Here is a 26921-nt window from a genome sequence, read left to right on the forward strand (position 1 = left end):
AATTGGAAACTCTTTGAGTTACACCCCTGACACCAACAAAAGCTGCAGAAGTTTTTTGTATATGGTACAGTATTTTAACATCAGACACCTCTACCTCTTACTAAGCTAGGTCTTCCAGGCCTGCAAGATGGGGCAAACCCGAATCGAAGCCTTTTCAAAATCTACAACAGCTATACGTAAGAGGCATTTGGCATTCATTTATCACTGCTCGGTAAACAAAAATATTACCCAGTAAGCTGACATTGCTGCAGAATGTTGTTATTTCTTCATTATATGAGGCCAGGATTGATGCATGGGCAATAGAAGAAGTAAATATTTCGAACACATACTCATAAGATTCCTCACTAGCAAACTTCAGAATATCAAAGGACAACTCATCAGAACAAGCAGCAGTGACCTTTTTCAATGTATCAACAGCATATCTGACTTCCTAAGGAAGTGTTTAGAATTTTGGGCGCAACGGTGAAGTCAGGTAATGTAATTACCTTTTGTTTTGCATACAGATTACTATAAAAACTCCTGATGAAATTTAAAATTTCCTCTCTACACGTAAGTCTACCATTGTCTCCATTTATTGCAATAATCTTCTTCTAGGCAAACATAATATTCTGTTTCTGTTTACCTCTATTTACACATGTTTTGCTCTCTAAACTGGATCTTAGAATGGCCTCATTGTTTTTCTTTAAATTGGCTATCATTGCTTTTCTCAAGGTTTTATACTGTTCAGAATACTCTATCTGCCACATATGGTACATCTCACAACTGGCCCTTCCTCTGACAAAGCAACTCTTACCAGCGACAAATGGTTTGGTGGGGCAAATGAATGAGGGCATGTAAAACCGATTTTTGTAGCAGGGACAGTAACAAAGTATGAATCAAAATGAAAGAAAAGGAGTTGAAAAATGACATATGGCTTGACCAAGGTATTAAGTCAACAGATGAAAAGAAGAAAATCAGTGATTTGCATCCCACTGATGATGTCATGTGATATGGATAACAAGCTCAGATTGGGGAATGAAATCACCTGCAGCATTTGGAATAATCCCAGTGTTTCTCCTATAAAAACCACAGAAAATCTAAATCTGAATGAGTGGGCAGTGATTTGAACTACTATAGCCCCAAAGGAGAGTCCAGTATCTGATTACTGTACCATGTTGCATTGACTGCAAGGATAATGTAAAGTTGTTACAAGTGTCATATCAGGAGTAATGAACAGGAAGGCCTTATTTTAGACATGACAAGAATTTAAAACCTCAGGGGGGAAAACTGGTTCATATTTGCATAACATGCTGATACTGTATGATAAAGAGTTACAATCATTTGTAGTTTTTAGATGAATTAACAGTTCTTGACTGGTTAATACAGTTTAGACAACACTGGCTGAGTTGCGTGTAACCTACTGTCTAGGGGTAGTGCCTCTGACTAGTAATCAAAACTTCTAGGAACCAAGATCAAAACCAGCAATTGTTTAAATTCTGAACAAAAACCTTCAGCAATGGTGGCCAAACATTTCTGGGTTTGAGTGTCACTCTTGTTCTACCACAGACCTTGTCAAAGAGAACAGGGCAAGAGGTCTGGGGCATCCTCTTGCACTGGAGATGTCAAACTGCCACAAAACACAGAAAAATCATCTATCATCAACAGCATGACAATGCAAGGCAATGAAAATCACTATATAATGTGTATCCACATAACATGTGGTCTGTAACTGAAAAAGTGTCATAATAATCTCTCCTCATGGAGAAGATAAAGCGATTAGTCCTCTATTTGGATCTCTGAGAGGAGATTGCCTATGGGGAGGTAACCACGAAAAAAAAAAAAAAAAAAAAAAAAAAAAAAAAAAAAAAAAAAAAAAAAAAAAGAATAACCAATGAAAGGGTGGCACCCTATGAATGAAAGCATAGAATATTAGAAGTCTGAATGTGATAGGAAGCTAAAAAAGGTTGGAAAGGAAAATGCAAAGGCACAATTTAGAAATCACGAAGTGAAATGGAAAGAAGAAAAGGTTTCTGGTTAGATGAATACAGAATTATATAAACAGTAGCAAACAATGGTGTAATGACAATACATTTTGTTACAAATAGGAAAGTGGGGCGGAGAGTGAGTTACTGTGAACAGTTCAGTAGTAGGGTTGTTCACATCAGAAGCGAGGAAAACTAATGTCAAAAACAATACTTCAATGACAATAATCAATTACTGATAATATAATGTAAATGGATAGATAAAAAATCTACTCACAAACAGCAGCACGGGAACACACACACACACACACACACACACACACACACACACACACACACACACAAAAGGATTTAATGTTTACAAGCTTTTGGAGCCAGTGGCTCCTTCTTCTGGCAGAAGAGTTGAAGGGGAAGGAAGAGGGGTGAATGAAAAGGACTGGAGAGGTTTAGGGAAAGGGGTACAGTGCAGAAAAGTCACCCAAAGCCCCAGGTCAGGGGAGACTTACCGGACAGGATGAGAAGTCTACTAGTATCAAGCATTGGCCGTAATTTGAAGAAAAAAATTCTGAGAACGTCCGTTTGGAGCACAGATTGTATGGTAGTGAATCATGGACTATTGAAGAACAGAAAAGTAGAAAATTGAAGAATTTGAGATGTGGTGCTACAAAGGAATGTTGAAGGACTGATAAGGTAAGGAAAGATGAGGCTCTCTCCGTACAATGGGTGAGGAAAAAAATATATGGAAAACACTGACAAGGAGAAGGGCCAGAATGATACGTGTTTACACAGCCGCAAATAATGTCTATGGTACAAGAGGGTAAAAAACTGTAGAGGAAGGCAGAGATTGCAATTAACCAACAAATAATTGAGGATGTAGGTTGCAAGTGCAGCCCTGAGATGAAGATATTGGCCCAAGAACGTGCTGTATCAATCATTCAGTAGACTGATGACTTGTAAAAACAGATTGTGTGTAAGGACTGGAAAGAGAATGACTGTGTACTGGACTCCAGGAACCACTCTCTGAAAAACACGAACAGACTGGCTTAAGAAACAGAGGAAAGTTGGTTATAATTAAATAAGCGATGGTAGTTGCATTATTAGGCACAGAGCACTAGTGTTCTGTTACATGGAGAATGAATAGAATAATTCCACCTCCGCATTTGCCTGAATCAGAACGCTTGGCCAGTAATTTGGATCCTGGGCCTCCCAGGTACTATTCTAGTGTTTTAACCCTAGTCTCTCCTTGTGTGCTAGTTGAGATATGGGTCATTCCATGTCAAGTCATCCAGGCCATGGTACCCATTATCTAGTTGTGAACTGAGATTTTGTGTACTGATTTTCTATCTATTTCATGTACTTTTGCCCATTTTTATTGCTTTATGTACATTCTGTTGGTAGCAATTGCTGAAAGTTTGACGCAATGCATTACTTCAAAGCAAACTGTAAAAATTTGAAAATTGGCTGCAGTTTTTAAACAAAAAATAGTATGCTGGCAATTTTTTCCCTAAATATCCTTCCGGACATGTAATTTCTGAAAAAATGTTAGAATTGTCCAATTAAATTTTTGTAAATTAATTTTATTTTTAAATTAGAAAAAAAAATTTGGACAGTGCCCCCCCCCCCCCCCCCCCCGGACAACAGTGAAAATATTGGGAAGTGATCTACAAATAATAAAGTTTCATCACACAAAAAATCAGTTTTGAGAAATGAATGGCACTGGGGAGGGGGGGGGGGAGGGGGGAGAGAACCATAACCAAATCAACTCAACGTAAAAACACATAGTATTTTGTTTATAATAACTAAGCATTTTGTCAAAAGCCAATATTATCAACACTGCACAAAATGCTGGTGCTAAGTGACGAGACACTTTGATCCTTAGGTAATATATTTTTGTATGAGAACCACTTTTTTTTTTCACCAACTTTGAGGACTCATTGCTTAGAAAGTTGGCCTGTTGCCGTGGTGATATCAACTTCACACAAAATATGAGAGAAAGTAACATCACAAACATCATTATCAGGCCAATAGGACGGGGATGGTCCATGAGAATACATGAACCCCACTGTAACGTCTCCTTCTTCACAATTCACTTTCTCAAGAATTCCCAAATACCAAGAAGACTCATATGCAGATGCAACATAGTAGTTGGGCTGCACAGAGACCAAGTTGGCGGCACAAGAGTAAGTAACTGAATTTTTTCTTAATTATTTGTATACTCTATTTTCTGTTTGATTTTGTCCATGAGTTCATCATGATGTTTTGCCTTTTCTTCCAGTTCTGTTAAATCGCTGTCAGGGATAATGCTTGTATCAGAAGCCAGCTCAACTTGATATGTATGTGAAACTTTAGTTTTCAGAGTTCCAGCTGCTGATTCTAATTTTCGTTTGGCTGCTGTAGACCAACTATGCTGAGCAACTGAATGCAGCTTTGCAGGAGTTACTCCTAAGCTAGTTAAGCTAGTACTGAGCAGAGATTTTTCAGGATTCTGCACCTTCACATTGTAGTCTGGTGATGGGTCGACACTTGCTTGTTTTTCATTAATAAGTTAAATATAGGTCGGGCACATTTTCTCCCCAGTAATAATGCTAAAGCCTCTCATTTTGAAGGTCTTTGCCTTTTCTAAACTAATTTCATGCAATCCAGATGAAACAGATCATTTATGGTGCTTGAAGGGATCACAGCAAATTTTCTTATGTAGAGAGAATCTGTACAGGTACCTGTCTTTGTGTTAAACACACACACACACACACACACACACACACACACACACACACAAAACACTTAAATCACGGTATGAATGACTATTGCTTTGCCATAATAAAAGTTCTTGTTCTTCGCTAGTCAGTTCATTCACACAAGTCAGGGCATTATCACATATATCTTGCAAATACTGTCCAAGAAAACACTGCTTACTTGTACTTTCCATACTGCTTCAGCCATAAAACCAATGTCTGTTGTAAATAATTCAAAATATGATTGGTGTAACCTAATAAGTAATTAGATAATGAAAAATCATTCTATTCCATCGTTTCATTACAAAATTATTTCATGTTATTATTGTAACATTAGGGGATTTACTTTTGTTTGGAATGAATAGTTAAAAACTGCAACAATGCAATTTTTAACTAATAACTGACTGAGTACAACTCAGTACAAGAGCTCAGGACTGCACGCTCAGCGAACACGACTCAAAACAAAGGAACTGGATGATGCAATAATTGTAGTGGCAATAAAACAATGTTCTCAGATATGATTTGCTCCTAGGGAAATCCAGTGTAGCCAACTTCAGCAATTTGGTGGTAAAATGGTAGTCATGAATTAGCAAACTTCAATATTTCTTTTACAATAACGTTGTTTTTCACACTTCCCATTATTTCTGCAAACTGATTCTTTTTGTGTGACATAATGGAATATTTTTAAAGGTATCTATGAGGGGGAAATACCTTAAAAAAAATTATAATGTCCGTGCATGTGTTTTGTTTAAAAGAAATTATTTACAATTTTTTCTGAGATGCAGATGATGGATATTCACTACAAGAAGCATGAGTATAAAATATAAATCTTTCTCTTTAACTAAAAATTCAAGCTTCCACTGCAAAAACTGTAGGGACTATTGTATTTTTAAATTATAAAGGAGCTCCTCTATGAAAGCCTGAATTCCTGAATCTATAAACTTGTTTTTATCATAAGTGAAAAAGCAATTGACATGCAAGACCAACATCTTGGAAATGTGAATAAATCTAGATAAACTTCCACTATCCAAACTTTCAAGGATTTGTGTGACGATGGGTGTCATTTCCTAAAATTTCTGGATGATTTGACATAGAATGACCCATATGAGAGCTGTCCCAGTGTGGACTGGCTTCCTTACCATTTTTTCTAGTCCATGAAAGTAAAATATTTAATAGAAAGTACAGGCTTTATTAAGGTGAGGAGGAAGAACACTGGTTTGCATTCAGACAAGATGTTTATTAGCCTACTCACCACACTAATGAAAACCTATTGAAGCAAACACAAACCCTAGAATAGAGAAATGATTCTGAAGTTTCAGAACATGTTTTACAACTACAGGGGTCAAATATGAAAAGAGGGGGTTTTTTACTTTGGATATGTAAGATGAGATGTTACAAGTAACGCGAAACAAGCCACCAATGTGAGCCAACCATTATGTGTTAAATAAACTCTCTATGCGTGGCTTCTTTTTCTTCTAGACTATCTTAGTTTTTCATGGTCTCCGTCAAATATTTTCTGTTTTAGAGTGTTCATTTTACTAAAAGTTCAAAGATACATGTTAACTGTATTTTATATATCTAAATAACACTTCTATTGTATGCAATAGCTTCTGAGGTACTATTATGTGCATACATTTATCAGTTTTCTGTGTAGTTGTACCTGACCCAGTGATCTTGCTGAACCTCAAATATTCTCAACATAAAAGCTGTTCAGATACATTCAGTCTGATTCTCTCAGTAGGTGGGATTATACTAGGCATGGCCTTCACCTCAACAGTAAGGGGAAGGGTAAATTGGCTGGGGAAATAGCAGGAAAGTTAAAGGGGGGAGGCACTGTCATGAGTGGTAAAATACCAGTGGTTATAGGATTCAGAAAAGACCCTTTTTTAGGGTAGGGAGGACAGAAAGAACGCAAATTTTAAGAGAGGTTAGAACTGAGACAAATCTTCAGTTTGAGAAAGAAATCAAAAAACATAATTCCAGCTTATTACATCAGCATAAACAGCCATTGGTTAAGAATTTTCAACTGTCAGCAGATATTTTAACTCCACCCAATTTTAACTCAGTCAATGAGAAATGTCAGCTATCTTTATTGCATCAAAATATTCGAGGACTGAGAAATAAAATTAATGAATTAACCATCTGCATAGATGAATTAGAGTCTTCAAACCCAGCTGACATAATCTGCCTCTCTGAACATCATGTGACCACTGGTATAGAACTTTTAAGTGTTACAGGGTTTAGGTTAGCATCTCACTTTTGTAGATCAGAAATGGAGAAAGGAGGAGTTGCCACATTCATCAGGAACTGTCATAAATTTAAGAACATAGACAATCATAAATTTTGCCTAGAACAGCATATGGAAGCATGTGCAACAGAATTAGAATTTCACAAAAAATCCTTCATAATATTAAGTGTATATCGAGCACCTGCAGGTAACTTTAATCTGTTTGTCAACCACCTTGAAGCTGTACTGGCCCATTTAACAACCAAAAACAAAGAAATAGTGGTTGCTGGTGATTTCAAAGTAGATTTCCTTAAAGACTCTCCCAATAAGAACTTGTTTGAGTTAGTAACACTATCATTCAACTTAATTCCCACAGTAAAGTTCCCCACTAGGATAGCCACTTGCTCACAAACAGCCATTGATAATATATTTATAGAAAAGTCCAATGAACAAAATTATATTACAAAACCAACAGTCAATGGCCTCTCAGACCATGACATGCAGTTCCTTCTGTTAAATGTTAATACTGAACAGGATATCAAATCTGTTAAATCTGAGCTCAAAAGGGTAATCAGTAAGCCAAAAATGTATTATTTTAGGACACTCCTTAGAGACATTCACTGGACTGATGTTTACAGCGTTCATGGCATGAATGAAAAATATAACATTTTTGCTAATAAAGTGCTTACCTTATTCGAACACTGCTTTCCCCCAAAACTTACCAAGGTTAGAGCAAAGTCAACAAAGAAGCCATGGATTACTCGAGGAATAGGGGTATCTTGTAAAACAAAAAGAAAACTGTATCTGTCACTCCGAAACATTTCCAATGTTGATGCTATAGCACATTATAAGAAATACTGCAAAATATTAAAGACTGTAATACGGATGTCAAAGCAAATATATTACAAGGAAAAGATAGTCATATCAGATAACAAAATAAAGACAATATGGGATATAGTGAAGGAGGAGACCGGTAGAACCAGACATGAAGAGGAACAAATAGCATTAAGAGTAAATGATACATTGGTGACAGATGTGTATAGTGTTGCAGAACTTTTTAACAAACATTATATAACTGTTACTGAAAAGATGGGGTTGTCAGGTTCGGTAGATGCTGCTATGGATTACCTTAGACCAGACATTTCAAGTAACTTCCTTAATATGAATTTGACCCTCACTACCCCAACAGAAATAATGTCCATCATAAAATCTTTAAAATCAAAAACATCTAGTGGGTATGATGAAATATCAACAAAGTTAATTAAAGAATGTGATTCTGAGCTAAGTAACATATTAAGCTATCTGTGTAACCAGTCGTTTATTAGTGGAATATTTCCTGAATGGCTGAAATATGCTGAAGTTAAGCCACTGTTTAAGAAGGGAGATAAAGAAATAGCATCAAATTTCCGTCCAATTTCACTGTTGCCAGCATTCTCAAAAATTTTCGAAAAAGTAATGTACAGTCATCTTTATAACCATCTTATCTCAAATAACATACTGTCAAAGTCACAGTTTGGATTTCTAAAAGGTTCTGATATTGAGAAGGCTATCTACATTTACAGTGAAAATGTGCTTAATTCATTAGACAAAAAATTGCAGGCAACTGGTATATTTTGTGATCTGTCAAAGGCATTTGACTGTGTAAATCACAATATCCTTTTAAGTAAACTAGAATATTATAGTATAACAGGAAATGCTGCAAAATGGTTCAAATCTTATATCTCTGGCAGGAAACAAAGGGTGTTATTAGGAAAGAGACATGTATCAAGCTATCAGGCCTCATCCAACTGGGAACTAATTACATGTGGGGTCTCACAAGGTTCCATTTTGGGGCCCTTACTTTTTCTTGTGTATATCAATGACCTTTCATCAGTAACATTACCAGATGCCAAGTTTGTTTTGTTTGCCGATGATACAAACATTGCAATAAATAGCAAGTCAAATGTAGTCTTAGAAAGATCAGCCAATAAAATATTTGTGGACATTAATCACTGGTTCCTAGCCAATTCTTTGTCACTAAACTTTGAAAAAACACACTACATGCAGTTCAGAACTTGTAAGGGGTGTCCCAAGAGTATATGTCTAACATACGATGACAAGAAGATAGAAGAAGTGGACAGTGTTAAATTCTTGGGATTACAGCTTGATAATAAATTCAACTGGGAGGAGCACACCACAGAACTGCTGAAGCGTCTTAACAAATCTCTGTTTGCAATGCGAATTTTGTCAGACATAGGGGATATAAAAATGAAAAAGCTGGCATACTATGCTTACTTTCATTCCATAATGTCATATGGGATTATTTTTTGGGGTAATTCATCAAGCCAAGCTAAAGTTTTCCGGGCACAAAAACGTGCAGTGAGAGTTATATGTGGTGTGAACTCAAGAACATCCTGCAGAAGCCTGTTTAGGGAACTAGGGATACTAACTACTGCTTCCCAATATATTTATTCCTTAATGAAATTTGTCATTAAAAATATATCACTTTTTCAAACCAACAGCTCAATTCATGGAATCAATACTAGAAATAAGAATAATCTTCACAAGGATTTAAAGTCACTTAGTCTTGTACAAAAAGGTGTGCATTATTCAGGAACACACATTTTCAATAACTTGCCAGCAGCCATAAAAAGCTGAACAACCAATGAAATTCAGTTTAAGAGAAGCCTAAAGGATTTATTGGTGGCCAACTCCTTCTACTCCATTGATGAATTTCTTAGTAAAACCAACTGAATTGTATATAAGTACAACATAACTTCTGCACAATTTCAGTGCAGTAATGTGTTCATTGAAAATTTGTGTGTGTGTGTGTGTGTGTGTGTGTGTGTGTGTGTGTGTGTGTGTGTGTGTGTGTGTGTGTGTGTGTTAGTATAATCTAACTTCTGCACCATTTCAGTGCAGTAATGTGTTCATTGTAAATAAGTATTACAGTAGTTGTATTACCTTATAAATAAATAAAAAACTTTTTTATTTTAAATTCAGTGCATTAGTATTTGTAAAATGACTCTTAGTGTTCATTAAAAAATGACGATCATTCCACTTGGGACCTGTGGAATGGTACATTAGCTTATTTGTTTTAGTTGTAAATATTTGTCATGTATTGTTGTTTTTCTGACATGTTCCACATCCTGGAGGACCTCCTCACTACGGATCAATTGGAATGAAAGTAAATCTAATCTAATCTAATCTAATCTAAACTCAATATCAATGAAAATATGACTAAAAATGCTGCACTTCATTAGATCATATTTAAAAGACTTTTTGTTCAGTTGTTTACATCTGATATGGATGACAAACTATAATATTAAGCAATTTAGATTTTAGTGTTTTGGCACACTACTGTCATAACAGTCGATTACTTTGTATTTTCTCAGTTTATTTCTGTTCTTGTGATATTTTGGTTTACCATTCTATTTCTTTTGCTGATCTGGTATTACTTGTCATACTCAGGCACTGACCATACCTTTTGGTGAATGTGGTGCCATTTATTTAACTCATCATTATCAGGATTTCCTTCCAGCAAGCAGGTAGGAACTTTGTGAACGATATGCCTCCACTGGTTTCTGTCCTGGTATAGCTTTTCCCTCTCCACTACATTCCATGTTACTCTTCTCCTCTTGAGATCTTCCTTAACCTGGTCTGTTCATCTCTTTCTAGGGCACCCAACTGGTCTTCTTCCTGGTACCTCCATCTCTAAATGCTGGTGTGGAGTTCGAGTCGGGTGCATTTGCTTCACATGACCAAACCACTTCAATCTCAAAGCACTCATTCTCTCCTCTGTAGTCAATGTCACCTGCAGGCCTCTCCTTATACACTCCTGGAAATGGAAAAAAGAACACATTGACACCGGTGTGTCAGACCCACCATACTTGCTCCGGACACTGCGAGAGGGCTGTACAAGCAATGATCACACGCACGGCACAGCGGACACACCAGGAACCGCGGTGTTGGCCGTCGAATGGCGCTAGCTGCGCAGCATTTGTGCACCGCCGCCGTCAGTGTCAGCCAGTTTGCCGTGGCATACGGAGCTCCATCGCAGTCTTTAACACTGGTAGCATGCCGCGACAGCGTGGACGTGAACCGTATGTGCAGTTGACGGACTTTGAGCGAGGGTGTATAGTGGGCATGCGGGAGGCCGGGTGGACGTACCGCCGAATTGCTCAACACGTGGGGCGTGAGGTCTCCACAGTACATCGATGTTGTCGCCAGTGGTCGGCGGAAGGTGCACGTGCCCGTCGACCTGGGACCGGACCGCAGCGATGCACGGATGCACGCCAAGACCGTAGGATCCTACGCAGTGCCGTAGGGGACCGCACCGCCACTTCCCAGTAAATTAGGGACACTGTTGCTCCTGGGGTATCGGCGAGGACCATTCGCAACCGTCTCCATGAAGCTGGGCTACGGTCCCGCACACCGTTAGGCCGTCTTCCGCTCACGCCCCAACATCGTGCAGCCCGCCTCCAGTGGTGTCGCGACAGGCGTGAATGGAGGGACGAATGGAGACGTGTCGTCTTCAGCGATGAGAGTCGCTTCTGCCTTGGTGCCAATGATGGTCGTATGCGTGTTTGGCGCCGTGCAGGTGAGCGCCACAATCAGGACTGCATAAGACCGAGGCACACAGGGCCAACACCCGGCATCATGGTGTGGGGAGCGATCTCCTACACTGGCCGTACACCACTGGTGATCGTCGAGGGGACACTGAATAGTGCACGGTACATCCAAACCGTCATCGAACCCATCGTTCTACCATTCCTAGACCGGCAAGGGAACTTGCTGTTCCAACAGGACAATGCACGTCCGCATGTATCCCGTGCCACCCAACGTGCTCTAGAAGGTGTAAGTCAACTACCCTGGCCAGCAAGATCTCCGGATCTGTCCCCCATTGAGCATGTTTGGGACGGGATGAAGCGTCGTCTCACGCGGTCTGCACGTCCAGCACGAACGCTGGTCCAACTGAGGCGCCAGGTGGAAATGGCATGGCAAGCCGTTCCACAGGACTACATCCAGCATCTCTACGATCGTCTCCATGGGAGAATAGCAGCCTGCATTGCTGCGAAAGGTGGATATACACTGTACTAGTGCCGACATTGTGCATGCTCTGTTGCCTGTGTCTATGTGCCTGTGGTTCTGTCAGTGTGATCATGTGATGTATCTGACCCCAGGAATGTGTCAATAAAGTTTCCCCTTCCTGGGAAAATGAATTCACGGTGTTCTTATTTCAATTTCCAGGAGTGTATAATCATTACTGACTCTGTCTCTCCTAGTTTTTTTGTAGAGCTGACCTAAGGATCTTCATTTCACATGCTTGTATTTGACTCTCTTCTCTCTTATTTATGAAACAGGCCTCTAGACTATACATCATGACTGGCACGAAATAAGTTTTATACATGGTCTGTTTGGCTCTTTGAGGGATTTCCTTGTCCCAGATTAGATTTCTTATTTGGTGGAAGAGGCTATATCCTTTTGTTATTCTGTTTAAGACGTCTAGTTTGGAACTTCCATTGCGTCATATGATGCTACCCAGATAATTGAAGTTTTTCACACATTCAACCTTCTCCCCCTCCAGTATGATGTGGCAGGGTGTGGGTGTCCTGCTCACCTTCATTGCCACTGTCTTGTTCCTACTCAAGGTTAACTTGAATTTTTTAAATTTTTTGTTCCAGTAATCTAGTCTCCTCTGAACCTCCATTTCCATCTCTACCCAAATGGCAATATCATCAGCAAAACCAAAAGCGTTGATTTTCTTCTTCCTTGATTTCTTTCATGATTGTGTCCATAAGTGTAAAGAAGAGTAAAGGGGAGAGCGAACTGCCTTGCTGAACACCTCTTTTTGTCTTAAACCATTTTGATCTTCCACCTCCTACTTGTACACTGCTCTCACAACCATCGTACAGCATCCGGACTTTTTTAATTAATGAATCAAGAACATTATGTTTTCTCAAGCATTCCCATATTTTATCCCTTGGTACACTGTCATATGCTTTTTCCAACCCCATGAATACTACTATCAAGCCCTTTCCTTTTCCCCAATATTTCTCCATTAACTGACGAAGGGATAAAATGAGCTCTATTGTTCCCCTATTACGACTGAACCCATGCTGTTGTTCCTCTAATTGGTGTTCTAGAATTTTCCGCAGTCTTTTTTCTATGACCTTTTCCATTATCTTAAGGCAGTGTGATTCCTCAGCAGTCGGTGCATTTCTTTCTACTACCTTTCTTGAACAATGGTATTATAATTCTTTTTTTTTCCATTCATCCAGCACTTTGTTTTCTTTCCATATCACTCCCAGCACCTAGTGCAACCATTGTATTCCATGGACTCCTGCGTCTTTAATCATGTCGGCTGTCAGCTCATCTACTCCAGCCGCCTTCCCACTTTTCATCTGTTTCAGGGAATTCTCAGTTTCTAACCACGAGATTGGATCCTGCTCTTCCTCTAATTCAATGACTTCGGCGTGACTTTCTTATGCAGCTTCCCCACTAAGTAAGATTTCAAAATAATTCTTCATCTCTTCTCTGATACCTTCCATGTCCCTGAAAATGTCCCCATCCTCTATTTCAATCGTTTTTATGTCTTCTCTACCAGATCTTTTCCTTTTCAATAACCCATATAGCAGTTTCCGGTTCCCTTTGCTATCCTGCTCTAGTTTCTGGGTGAATATTTCCCAACTCTTCTCCTTTTCTTCTTTCACAATTATCTTTGCTTGGAGTTTCTTTTGTCAGTATTCCTTCTTCAGTGTTGTTGCCTTGTGCTCATCTTTTGGTACCAGCCCCTGGTTCTGATTTCTTTTTTGAAACTCCATGTTTTTCTTTGTCATATTACGTTTTTTAATTGCATCTTTTACTCTATTGTTCCACCAACGGGTTTCTTTGTCTTTCACTTTACCCTTTATTTTGCCGCTTACCTGCACAGCACTGTTAATTATTGATGTTTTAAATAGGTTCCACTCTTCCTCTGCACTACCCCGTTCAGTTTTTGGCAATTTTTGTGCTACTATATTTTGGAAACTTTTCTTATTTTCTTCTTTTTCTTTCAACTTCCACTTCCACTCCCAAAGAACAAGCCTTGGATTTGTCTAACTATTAAGTGAATATTATAGGTGTGGAAAGTGTAGGAATATTAAGGTGAAGAGTATGCATTATCAAACCTTAACAAAAACAGATTTTGATTACCAGCAATAGGATATATTTGCATGCCACTTTTAAATGTACATAATCTCAAACAATTTTTCTCAGTGTCGTACTATACACTGAACATAATACGGACGCTGCTTTTTCTCCATAGGTCGAACGAGAATGGCGCAGAAAGGAATTAGAAGCAGCTCGTAGGAAAGCTAAAGAGGAGGATGATCTGAAGAAAGCACGGGCAGAACAAATGCTTGACAGGAGGAGAACTATAGCACTTGAAATAGCCAGAGAGAAGAGAGAGTTTGAACGCATTGTAAAAGCACAGAGAGAATGGCAAGAAGAAGATGAAAGACAGGACAGAATGAAAAAGGAAGTGAGTGTAATTCTGATAATTATTACCATTAGAGAGCTTAGGTGTTTGACAGTGTGACTGTTAGTACCTCAAATGATTCCCTAATCTCTTCCACAAACAAGGGAACAAAGTAAAATCTTATAGCCAACCATTTAGGCAGGTCAGATAACACAGAGCCTCTGACAAGATATTACATTCACATCACTGAGAACAAGAGGGCCGATCCAGTGGTATACCTGCTGCAGCCATAAACTTGAACAACACACTTATAATGAAACATGACATGCTGCAATATGCACATCGTAAGCTCCACACACCGAACATATCATTAAATAATGTACCGCTGAAGCAAATGCCAAAGCTAAATCCAAAAGCAAGAAGGATGGCTTCATTTTGCCTTTACAACATGAAGAACAGGAATGACAGCACCTTATTATCCCTTTCTCCAACTGATCTTACAGGGACTTTATGTCATACCACTGTAGGCAGCACACTGGTCATCTCACCTGCTGTAGCCACCTGTTTGTTCTCCTGAATTCCTCTACCATCTGATTAACAGCACGATATATACTTCAAGAAAAGAAGAAAAGAGGGTGGGGGGGGGGGGGGGGAACCGCATATGACACACCACACAGGAATTATCTGAATGGGGGTGGAAATCAGTAGTCAGTAGATGTGATGTACATACATAGGCAAACAAATCATTACAATTTCAGAAAAATTGGATGGTTTATTCGAGAGAAAGAGTTTCACAAACTGAGCAAGTCAATAATATGTTGGTCCTTCTCTGCCCCTTACGCAAGCAGTAATTCAGCTTGGCACTGACTAATAAGAGTTGTTGGGCGTCCTCCAGAGGGATAGTGTGACAAATTCTGTCCAATTAGTGTGTTAGATTGTCCAAATCCCAAGCTGGTTGAGGCATAATGCCCCACACATTCTCAACTGGGGAGAGATACAGCGACCTTGTTGGACAACATAGGGTTTCGCAAGCACAAAGACAAGCACCATAAACTCTTGCGCCATGTGTGGGTGGGAATTATCTTACTGAAATGTAAGTCCAGGACTACAAATTGGTCCACAGAATATCACCGATGTACCACTGCACTGTTCAAGGTGCTGTGGATAACAACCAAAGGGGTCCTGCTATGAAAAGAAATGGCAACCCAGCTCTTCAGTTCTGGTTATCAGGCCATGAGGTGCGTGACAGTCAGGTTGGTATCGCACCACTGTCTGGAGTGTCTCCAGACACTAGTGATCGAGGCTCAACTCGAAGTGGGACTTACCACTGAAGATAATTCTACGCCAGTCAATGAGATTCCAGGCTGAAGACGTGTCTGGGGATGCTCCAGAGAGTGGTGGGATACCAACCTGACTGTTGCCCGCCATACGGCCTAACATCCAGGAGTGATAGTCTACGGTGCCATTTCTTTTCAAAGCAGGACTCAATTGGTAGGTATGTTGGTTGGTTGGTGTCTGGCTTGGAGTGAAAGGGACTAAATTGGAAGATCATCAATCCCTTCATCTGTCACGTGGCAAACCAGGAGTGGTTATCAAAGGAAGGAAGTAAAGGTAAATCTTGGAAAGCCTAAGTGTAACTAACACAATGAAAAGAAACAGAATAAAAGCCAGAAAAATGTCAATGCAGACAAGTCATCATAAGATCAGTCAAGACAAGGCATTAAAATCAAGATATGAAAATAAAGAGAATAAAAAGGTGGAAAGGATAAAGGCCAGGCTGGGCCACTGAGCAAAGTCTGACAAGGGGCCTCAGGGGCGGAAGCAGGATAAAGGTGCTCCACCAACCCCTCAGGCGATCAACAAGACCAAAATGCCCTACCTTACAGGGGTGAATACAAACCACCTTTGCAGGCAAATACTTAACATCAGATCAGCTGCTTTGGCTAGCACCAGAGGGAGCATGTCAGGAAGATTTAGATGCCACCTCGAAGCAGCCAAATTAGTGCAGTGAGGGGGATCCTCACGTTGGAAAATGTGGCCATGTGTCAGTGAAGTGTGGCCAATGTGGAGTCGACAGCAGATGGGAGGATTCCCTGTGAGAAGCACACAGGGAAGACTGTCACATGGTCATGGTGTCCCTCATTGTTCTCAATTTGTTTGGGGAGATCAGGACAGACCATTCTGAGTTCCAGACTTCACGCAATCTGTGGCATAAAAATGACCATAGGTCTGGTACTGAGATAGCCATTTCCAGAACCAGTGACCAGGTCAGCCAACTGGTCAGCTCATTCATTTCCTGAAATCCCAGCATTACCAAGGGTCCAAATGAAAATGACTGGCCATCAGCTTGAGGGAGATCAGAGAGAAGATCCTGGGTAGCTGCAACCAGTGGGTGAGTCGAGATCAGAGAGAAGATCCTGGGTAGCTGCAACCAGTGGGTGAGTCGAGATCAGAGAGAAGATCCTGGGTAGCTGCAACCAGTGGGTGAGTCGCCTAGCACCGTTCTATAGCCTGGAGACTGCTCAAGCAGTTGCCACAGATTAGGATACTCTTGCCAGTGCACGAACAAACATGGTAAAGTGTTAGATTACTGGCCATCAGTTCAGCAGGGAATACACTGTAACCCTCTGGTAGAGAGTGTAGTTCACTGCACCATGCATGTGTGGATGAAAAGCCTGTTCGTCCATTGACTGTTGAGCCATTGGTGAATACTATTTCCAAAACTGGATACATCTCGAGAGCAGCCAAGAAAAGGTGGCAAAACTTGTGGGGTCAGTGGAATCTTTTGGACCAAAGGAGACTTTGAGATAAATCTGAGGTTGGGGCACAAGTCATGGGGGCAGATGTGATGTCTCGCCCACCAGAGGCGACAGTGGAGGAAGTTGCATCTCCGAACAGAGACCCTGAAGGTGTGCAGCAATTGTAAACCCAGTTCTGTGTCGCTGTTGTGGGAGGTGGAGCTCCCTTCCAGGGAAAAGGACACAGTAGTTGGGATGTTCAGGGAAGCTATGAATGCATACAGTGTAGTTCAGCAACTGTTGTTTGTGCCTGGTAGGCAATGGACGTCTCCAGCCTCGACTAGTAGGCTGTTCACAGGGCTAGTTCAGAAGGCTCCTGTTGCAAGTTTTACCCCCACAATGATGAATGGGGTCCAGTACATGCAATGCTGAGGGTGATTCTGAACCATATGCAAGACTCCTATAATCAGGATGGGACAAAATCAGGGCTCTGTAGAGCCACAAAAGTTTGGTTTTGGTTTTTTTGGTTTTAGGGCGCAAAACTTCTATGGTCATTAGCGCCCAGCCCGTGACTTAGGAAACAGTAAAAAACCGAAATTGAAAACCAGCAGCAATGGGAACAAAGTCATAAAATTGGAGAAACTAAAAGCAGAAGGAATGCTTAAAAACCCACTACAGAAAGGGGTTGGTTATCCCCAAAAAAGGCTTCAAATGACTGATGTCATTTCACTGTCACTAATAAACTGGAGAACGCGGTCGGCTGAGCGCGTGTCATCTGCTAAAATCGACGATAGATCAGGCGATAGCTGTAGACGGGAGCGTAACGGATTAAAATAGGGGCATTCAATTAAAAGGTGTCTTACCGTCCACAGCTGAGAGCAGTGGGAACAGAGTGGGGGAGGATCGCCGCTTAAAAGATGTCGATGGCTAAAAAGACAGTGCCCTATCCGGAGTCTAGCTAAAGTTACCTCCTCCCGACGACGCGTTTGGGAGGAAGAGGTCCAAGCGCAAGGAAGGGCTTTCACTTCCCGCAATTTATTATGGGGAAGTGTTGACCAATGCGCGTGCCATAAATGAGCAACTTTGCGACATAAAACGCTCCGTAGATCGGTGAAGGGAATCGACTGAATAGCTGGCCGAGGAAGAGAGACTGCAGCCTTGGCCACTATATCGGCTGCCTCATTCCCACAGATACCAGCGTGTCCCGGAAGCCAGAGGAACGCCACCGAGACGCCCCCCAGGTGGAGCAAGCGCAGACAGTCCTGAATCTGGTGGATCAGAGGGTGCACAGGGTAAAGAGCTTGGAGACTAAGGAGAGAGCTGAGAGAATCTGAGCAGATTACGTACTGTATCCGCTGATGGCGGCGGATGTAGTGGACAGCCTGGAGAACAGCGTAAAGCTCCGCAGTATAAACCGAACACTGGTCGGGAAGCCGAAAGTGATTTGGGGTGTCGCCAACAATATAGGCACTCCCTACACCTAACGATGTTTTCGAGCCGTCGGTGTAAATAAATGTGGCGTCCGTCATTTGTGCACATAGAGCAGCAAATGCCCGACGATAAACAAGTGTAGGGGTACCATCCTTGGGAAATCGACAAAGGTCACGGAGCAGGCAGATCCGGGGACGGAGCCAAGGCGGTGCTGTACCCCAAGTTGTCAAGAAGGTTTTAGGAAAGCGGAAGGAAAGAGAATGGAGCAGTTGACGGAAGCGGACTCCCGGGGGTAGTAGGGAGGAGGAGCGGCCTGCATACCCTACATCAAAGGAGGCGTCGAAAAAAAGGTCATGGGCTGGATTAGCAGGCATGGAAGACAGATGGCTAGCATAACGACTCAGAAGGACTGCTCGCCGAGTGGACAGCGGAGGTTCAGCAGTCTCAGCATAAAGGCTTTCCACAGGGCTGGTGTAAAAAGCTCCAGACACTAAACGTAATCCACGGTGGTGGATAGAGTCGAGACGCCGAAGAATAGACGGCCGAGCAGAGGAGTAGACTATGCTTCCATAATCCAATTTCGAGCGCACTAAGGCGCGATAGAGGCGGAGAAGGACCACTCGGTCCGCTCCCCAGGAGGTACCATTCAGGACACGGAGGGTGTTAAGGGATCGCAGACAGCGAGCCAAAAGATAGGAAACGTGGGAGGACCAGCACAGTTTTCTGTCAAACATAAGACCCAAGAATTTAGCGACGTCTGAAAATGGAAGGTTGACAGGACCTAGATGTAAGGAGGGCGGAAGAAACTCCTTACGTCGCCAAAAATTAACACAAACGGTCTTACTGGGTGAGAAACGGAAGCCGGTTTCGATGCTCCAAGAGTGGAGGCGATCGAGACATCCTTGAAGACGTCGTTCAAGAAGGCTGGTCCGTTGAGAGCTGTAGTAGATCGCAAAATCGTCCACAAAGAGGGAGCCCGAGACATCAGGAAGGAGACAATCCATAATTGGATTTATGGCGATGGCAAACAGTACAACAATCAGCACGGAGCCCTGGGGTACCCCGTTTTCTTGGGAGAAAGTACGGGAGAGAGTAGTGTTCACCCGCACCCTAAATGTGCGCTCTGCCATAAATTCGCAAAGAAAAAGGGGCAGCCGGCCTCGAAAGCCCCAAGAGAACAGTGTGTGGAGGATGCCTGTCCTCCAACAGGTATCGTATGCTCTCTCCAGATCAAAAAATATTGCTACCGTTTGGCGTTTCCGGAGAAAATTGTTCATGATATAAGTGGAGAGAACAACAAGATGGTCAACTGCAGAACGATGCTTTCGGAATCCGCATTGGGCAGGTGTTAAAAGACTGCGGGATTCCAGCCACCAAGCTAAACGGTAATTCACCATACGCTCCAAAACCTTACAGACACTACTCGTGAGAGAAATGGGGCGATAGCTAGAGGAGAGATGTTTGTCCTTTCCAGGTTTCGGAACGGGAACGACAATAGCTTCCCGCCATCGTCTGGGAAAGGTACTGTCGGTCCAAATTCGATTATAAAGGCAAAGGAGGTAACGCAGACTATGGGTTGATAAATGCAGCAACATTTGGACATGGATACCATCCGGTCCTGGGGTGGAGGAGCGTGAAGAAGAGAGGGCATGTTGGAGTTCCCGCATGGAGAAAACAGTATTGTAGCTTTCGTGATTTTGAGAGGAGAAAGCAAGAGGTCGCACTTCCGCTGCACGTTTCTTCGGGAGAAACGCTGGCGGGTAATTTGAAGAGCTCGAAATCTCAGCAAAGTGCTGACCCAATGAGTTAGAAATTGCGACGGGGTCCACTAAGGTATCATGCGCGACAGTGAGCCCAGAGACCGGGGAGAAACTAGGCGCGCCTGAGAACCGTCGAAGCCGACTCCAAACTTCCGAGGAGGGAGTGAAGGTGTTAAATGAGCTAATAAAGAATTTCCAGCTTGCCTTCTTGCTATCGCGGATGACGCGATGGCATCGCGCACGGAGCTGCTTATAGCGGATACAGTTGGCCAAAGTAGGATGGTGACGGAAAATGCGAAGAGCACGTCGTCGCTCACGTATTGCGTCACGGCATGCCTCGTTCCACCAAGGAACTGGGGGGCGCCGGGGATTTTCGGAGGTGCATGGTATTGAACGTTCCGCAGCTGTAAGAATAACGTCGGTAATATGTGTGACCTCATCGTCGACGCTGGGAAAGCAATGGTCATCGAAAGTCGCTAGAGACGAAAAAAGTGTCAAATCGGCTTGGGCAAACTTCCAGCGTCGCGAGCGCATATATGGCAGTTGAGGCTGCAGTCGAAGGACACATGGAAAGTGGTCACTCGAGTGTGTATCATCAAGGGCGAACCATTTGAAGCGCCGAGCTAGCGGAACAGTACCGACCGCAAGGTCCAAATGAGATAAATTTGTCTTGGAGGCAGACAAAAATGTGGGGACCCCAGTGTTGAGGCAAACTAGATCCGCTTGGTGGAAGACGTCTAGCAATAGTGAGCCACGTGGACAAGGATGTGGAGATCCCCAAAGCGGGTGGTGGGCATTGAAGTCCCCAACCAGCAAATAGGGGGGTGGAAGCTGACCAAGAAGATGAAGGAGATCAGCTCGTGCCATTGGTGTGGACGATGGAATGTATACAGTACAAAGAGAGAATGTGTATCCAGAAAGGGAAAGACGGACGGCGACAGCTTGGAAGGAACTGTTTAAGGGGATTGGGTGATAATGGAGAGTATCATGGAGAAGAATCATGAGTCCTCCATGGGCTGGAGTGCCTTCAACAGAGGGGAGGTCATATCGGACGGACTGAAAATGAGGGAGAACGAAGCGGTCATGGGGACGCAGCTTTGTTTCCTGAAGAGAAGATGACCGGCGAGTAGGATCGTAAGAGGATCGACAATTCATCCCGATTGGCTCGAATGCCGCGGATATTCCACTGGATAATGGACATAGGGTGAACAGAAAATGGAGGAATGTGACCAAGGGTGCTGTCAACTCAACGACTGCTCAGAGCTTGCGACCGACAGCATGGAATGGCATTCAGCCGAAGGCAGAAGATCCTGATCCATAGGTTGGTCAGGAGCAGCTCCTGCCACCAGCGATCGGCCGGTTGACCGGCCACCAGCAGTGCGCCTCGGCGACACAGAAGACGGCCGAGGGCGATATCCGCCAGGTGGTGCTGTAGATGGGACACGCCTTGGCGGAGAAGGAGAGGAACTGGGTTTCTTTGTAGCCTTCTTGGAAGTATGATGTTTAGATGAAGGAGGAACCGAGGGTTGGGAAGTTGCGGTACGTAAAAACTCTTCACGAGTATGCTCTTTTTTCGAAGACTTGGCGTCTGACTTTTGGGCTCGAGATTTAGCAGAACCCGATGAAGGGTGAGCCATAGAGTGGGCAGGCGAAAGTGGTGAGGTTGAACGGGCGATCTTTGCGCTGGCCGATCTGACGACCGTGGTACTAAAGGTGAGGTCGCAAGTCTGCGTGGCCGCCTCCTTTGTTGGCCGAGGGGAAGCAAGGACAGTGCTGTATTTTCCTGTCTGAGGCACGGTGGGCTGTCGACTGGCGAATAATTTTCGAGCAGCAAAGGTCGACACCTTTTCCTTCACTCTTATTTCCTGGATGAGTTTTTCGTCCTTAAAAACGGGGCAATCTCGAGAGGAAGCAGCGTGGTCACCCATACAGTTGATGCAGCGAGGGGATGGAGGTGGACAAGCACCCTCATGGGCATGCTTGCCACACGTAACACATTTGGCCGGATTGGAACAGGACTGGCTGGTGTGATTGAACCACTGGCATCGATAGCAACGCGTAGGGTTTGGGACGTAAGGGCGAACGGAAATTATCTCATAGCCTGCTTTGATTTTGGATGGGAGTTGAACTTTGTCAAATGTCAAGAAGACAGTGCGGGTTGGAATGATGTTCGTGTCAACCCTTTTCATAACTCTATGAACAGCCGTTACGCCTGGTCAGACAGGTAGTGCTGAATTTCTTCGTCAGACAATCCATCGAGGGAGCATGTATAAACGACTCCACGCGAGGAATTTAAGGTACGGTGCGGTTCCACCCGGACAGGGAAGGTGTGGAGCAGAGAAGTATGCAGCAATTTTTGTGCCTGGAGGGCACTGTGTGTTTCTAACAACAGGGTGCCATTCCGTAATCTGGAACAAGACTTTACAGGACCTGCAATTGCGTCGACACCTTTCTCAATAATGAAAGGGTTGACCGTGGAGAAGTCGTGACCTTCGTCAGACCGAGAAACAACAAAGAACTGAGGCAACGATGGAAGAAACGTCTGTGGCTGAGACTCAGTGAACTTACGTTTGTGAGCAGACATAGTGGAAGGTGAGGAAACCATAGCGGAAGAATCCCCCATGGCGCGCTCCTCCCTTGTGGGGGCCATCACTGAGGGCACACCCGCCTTAGGTGATTGTTCACACCTCAGGTCACACCTCCCGAGAAACGGACGGAGGGACCAATCGGCACTTTCGGAAGGTATCAGCTCGGGTAATCACCCCTCCCTGGGCCTGGCCGTTACCAGGGGGTACGTACGTGTCCTACCTGTCTACCCGGGGCGGGGAATTACGCGTTACCCCGTCACCGGCTACGCATGGAAGTGCGTGGGTCGGCCTTCAGACACGCACAGGGAGGAAAAAAGAGAAAGGGAAAGGAAAGAAGAGAGGTCTCAAACGCCGCAGCGGAGAAAAGGGTAGAGAGAAGAGGTAAGGAAAAGAGAAGGACAAAGGAAGGATGAAGACTTACAAGCAAGGAAGGCGAAGAATGTAGTATATTTACAAGCGTCCGTCTCCGGACGTAGGCACAAACCATAACCCCATAGGGGGAGAAAGGGAAAGAAAGAGCCAGAGGTGAGGGGGGGGGGGGGGGCGAAGATGGGGGATGGGGAAGGATGCGGAAAGGGAAGGTATGCAGCCCGGAAAGGAAGGAAGGCCACATCAGCTCGGGGGGTCCCGTGCTCGCTATGCACGTATCCACAAAAGAGTTGTGGATCCCCTGGGGGGAGCCACAAAAGTGTAGAGGGAACTGCACTCCAGCTAGTGCTGTTACCAAGGCAGCGAAGTGTATTGAGGTGTTGCCAGCACTTTCGCTTAAGTTGGCAGAGGTGGAAAAGCCATATCAACCAGGAATTGAAGACCAGTCCCAAAAGGCGGTGCATCTCAACTTCAAGTAACTGATCATCTAAGTAAAGCTCTGGGTGTGGGTGGGCAGTATGATGGTACAGAAATGCATAATATGAGTCTTGGCAGTTGAAAACCATGAGTGAGAGCCCCTGACTGCTTGTATGAGGACCTGTAGATAATGCTCAGCAACACCTATACTAGAGGAGCAATAATACAAGCAAAAGCATTCAGCATGTAAGAAGGCTGATACCAAAGATCCCACAGCTGCCACTAGACCATTGATGACCCCCAGAAACAGGAAGATTGCTCAGTACAGAACCCTGCGTAACCCCATTTTCTTGAATACTGAGTGAAGCACCCACTTCAACAGGGAACTGGAGCAGATGAGAATGTTTGTAACAAGAACTTTTATCATTTGTCCCAACGACCTTCACATTTCATGTACTTCATCTCATACACAGTGAACCAATTTAGTAACCATATCTCATCTACACCTACAGATATACTGAACAAGCCACCACATGGTGAACGGCAGAGGGTATCTGGTACCACTACTAGTGATTCTTTTTCTGGTTTCACTTGCAACTGGAGTGGAGGAAAAATTACTGTCCCTCTGCCTCCATATGAGTTAAAAAAGCATCCTTATAATATATTTGTGTTAATCAAACAAATATAGAAGCATACCTCTTAACTGCTTTGATGTCTTTCCTTAATCCAAACTGGTGTGGATACAAACACTTGTGCAGTACTGAAGAATGGGTTGTACTAGTGTTCTATGTATAGACTTCTTACAGATGAGCTAGTACTCTTCCCTAAAATTTCCCCAATAAAGCAAGGCCGATCATTCGTCTTTCCTACTACTGACGTTACCCCCTCGTTCCATTTCCAATTGATTTGTAATCTTAAGCTTAGATATGTTTTTCCTACTCATTTGTATTAACTTACACTTTTGTACATTTAGAGCAAGATGCTACTCAGCTCTTTCAGTCAATGACAACACTTTCTCATACACTACTCCATCAGCAGCAAACAGCTGCAGATTGCTGCTCACTCTATCAATCAGATCACTGATGTATATAGAGCACAATAGTGGTCCTATCTCACTTTCCTCAAACACTCCTGACGATATCCCTGTTTTAATGAACACTTGCCATCCAGGACAATGTACCCTGTTATGTTACTTACGAAGTCTTCAAGTCATTCACATATCTGGATACCTATTCCATATGCTCAGACCTTCATTAACAGTCTTCAGTGGGGCACTGTGTCAAATGCTTTCTGGACATATGGGAATACGGAATCTAGGGACAGCCACTGCGCCACTGCCCATGATTCACAGGAAATTGTGTGAGAAAAGGGCAAGCTGAGTTTTGCCTGAGTGATGCTTTCTTAATTCATGCTGATTTATGGACAGAAGCTTTTCTGCTAAGGAAAATTATTATATTCGAACTCACAGTATGCTCAAAAATTTTGCAGAAAACCAATGTTCATCTACATCATATTCTGCAAGCTACCTAATGACTTGTGGCAGAGGGTACTTCTGGTACCACTAATAGAGTCCCCCTTCCCTGTTCAACTCACAAATGGCGTGTGGAAAGAATGATTGTCAGCAAGACAAAGCATTAACTCAAATTTCTTGAATTTTCTCATTGTGGTCATTTTGTGAGATGTATGAGAGAGGAATAAATTGTTGTCTGACTCTCCCGGAAAATGCTCTCCCAAAATTTCAATATTAAACCTCTCCATGCTGCACAACTTCTCTCTCATAGTTTGTTAAGCATCTTTGTAACACTCTTGTGTTGACTAAATGACCCCCGATGAAATGTGCTGCCCTTCATTGTATCTTCTCTCTTTCTCTCTCTTTTATCAGTCCTATCTGATAAGGAACCCATGCTGATGAACAAAACTCAAACATCAGTCGAACAAGAGTGCTGTAAGCCACTTCCTTCATATGGATGAGTTACATTTCCTTAAGATTCTTCCTATGACACTCAGTCTGGCATCTGCTTTACCTGCTACTTGTTTTATGTGATCTTTACACTTAAGGTCACTCTGGATAGTTACTCCTAGATATTATATGGTAGGTACTGTTTCCAGCAGTCAGTCATCAATAGTGTAGCTGTACAGTAGTGCATTTCTTTTCCTCGGCATGCACAATATATTACATTTATTTACGTTCAGGGTCAACTGCCAGAGTCTGCACCATTCATAAATCATCTGCAAGTTGTTCTGCAAATTGATATGGTCTTCTGACATTGTTACTTTTTCTTACAGACAACCGTATAACCTGCGAACAATCTGGAGGAGCTTCCAACACTTTCTGCTAGATCATTTATGTACACTGTAAACAGTAATGGTCCTATTACACTTCCTGGGGGTACTCTGTAAATTATCTTTTCATCAGTCAATTTTGTTCTGTTAACATTGAATTGTTGAGTTCTATCTACATGTTAGTCTCGAATCCAGTCGCAAATCCGGTCCAATACTCAGTAAGCCCTTTTTTTTTCACTAAATGGCAGAGTGAGACAGTGGCAAATGGCTTCCTGAAGTCAGGAAACATGGTATCAGCCTGAGTGCCCTTGTCTACAGTGCTGTGGATCTCATGGAGGAACAGTGAGCTGAGTTTCACAAGAACTCTGTCTGCAGGACCCATTTTGATTTTTATAGAGGAGATTTTTGTCCTCCAAAAATGTCATAATTCTCGAATATAAACACATTCAGCTTTTGTTTGCCACCTAGGGTTTGACTTCTCTTGAATCTGTCATGAACTTCTCTTAGTTTACATAGCAGTTTTCTAACACGGCTATTAAACCATGGTGGATCTTTCCCACTCCGTAAAATCTTGCTGGGAACATACTTGTCTGAGGCATATTGCAATGTGCTTTTGAGTTTTTCTCATTTGCATTCCACATCGTGGCCCTCAGCACTGAATATTTGATGCTGACTACTCAGTTACTCTGCATATTGTATCTTGTCACTCTTGCTAAGCAAAAATATTCTCCTACTTTTCTTAACATTTCTTTCTGTTTGTTGCTAAGAGGTCTAAGACGTTATGTTCACAAGTTGGTTCTTTAATTATGGTCTTGAAGAAATTATCAGACAAGATATTTAGAATAATGTCACATGAATCCCTGTCTCTGGCACCAGTTTTGATAGCATGACTGTCCCAAGCTATACATGGCAAGTTGATGTAGCCCCCTATTACAACCGCATGATCCGGAAAATTACTAATAATATTCTGAAAATTC

At 42.7% G+C, this 26921-nt stretch overlaps 2 protein-coding genes across 3 annotated transcripts in view; one reads left to right on the forward strand and one right to left on the reverse strand.

Moving 5' to 3' along the window:
• The window catches only part of LOC126195691 (cilia- and flagella-associated protein 45-like), a 141965-nt gene that overhangs the window by 95621 nt on the left and 19423 nt on the right, over positions 1-26921 (forward strand). The window contains exon 8 of the mRNA XM_049934319.1: positions 14206-14421. Within this exon, the coding sequence (XP_049790276.1) occupies positions 14206-14421 (216 nt within the window). The remainder of the gene's footprint in view (positions 1-14205; positions 14422-26921) is intronic.
• Positions 1-26921, reverse strand: part of LOC126195165 (cyclin-H) — a 77133-nt gene that overhangs the window by 29337 nt on the left and 20875 nt on the right. The window contains exon 2 of one of the 2 annotated variants that reach the window (XM_049933675.1): positions 7610-7698. The exons of the other annotated variant lie outside the window; for it this stretch is intronic. The gene's annotated coding sequence lies outside the window, so the exon portion shown is untranslated. The remainder of the gene's footprint in view (positions 1-7609; positions 7699-26921) is intronic. 2 annotated transcript variants of the gene reach the window in all.

The sequence above is a fragment of the Schistocerca nitens genome, chromosome 7, assembly GCF_023898315.1.
Source record: "Schistocerca nitens isolate TAMUIC-IGC-003100 chromosome 7, iqSchNite1.1, whole genome shotgun sequence".
Classification (NCBI taxonomy): domain Eukaryota; kingdom Metazoa; phylum Arthropoda; class Insecta; order Orthoptera; family Acrididae; genus Schistocerca; species Schistocerca nitens.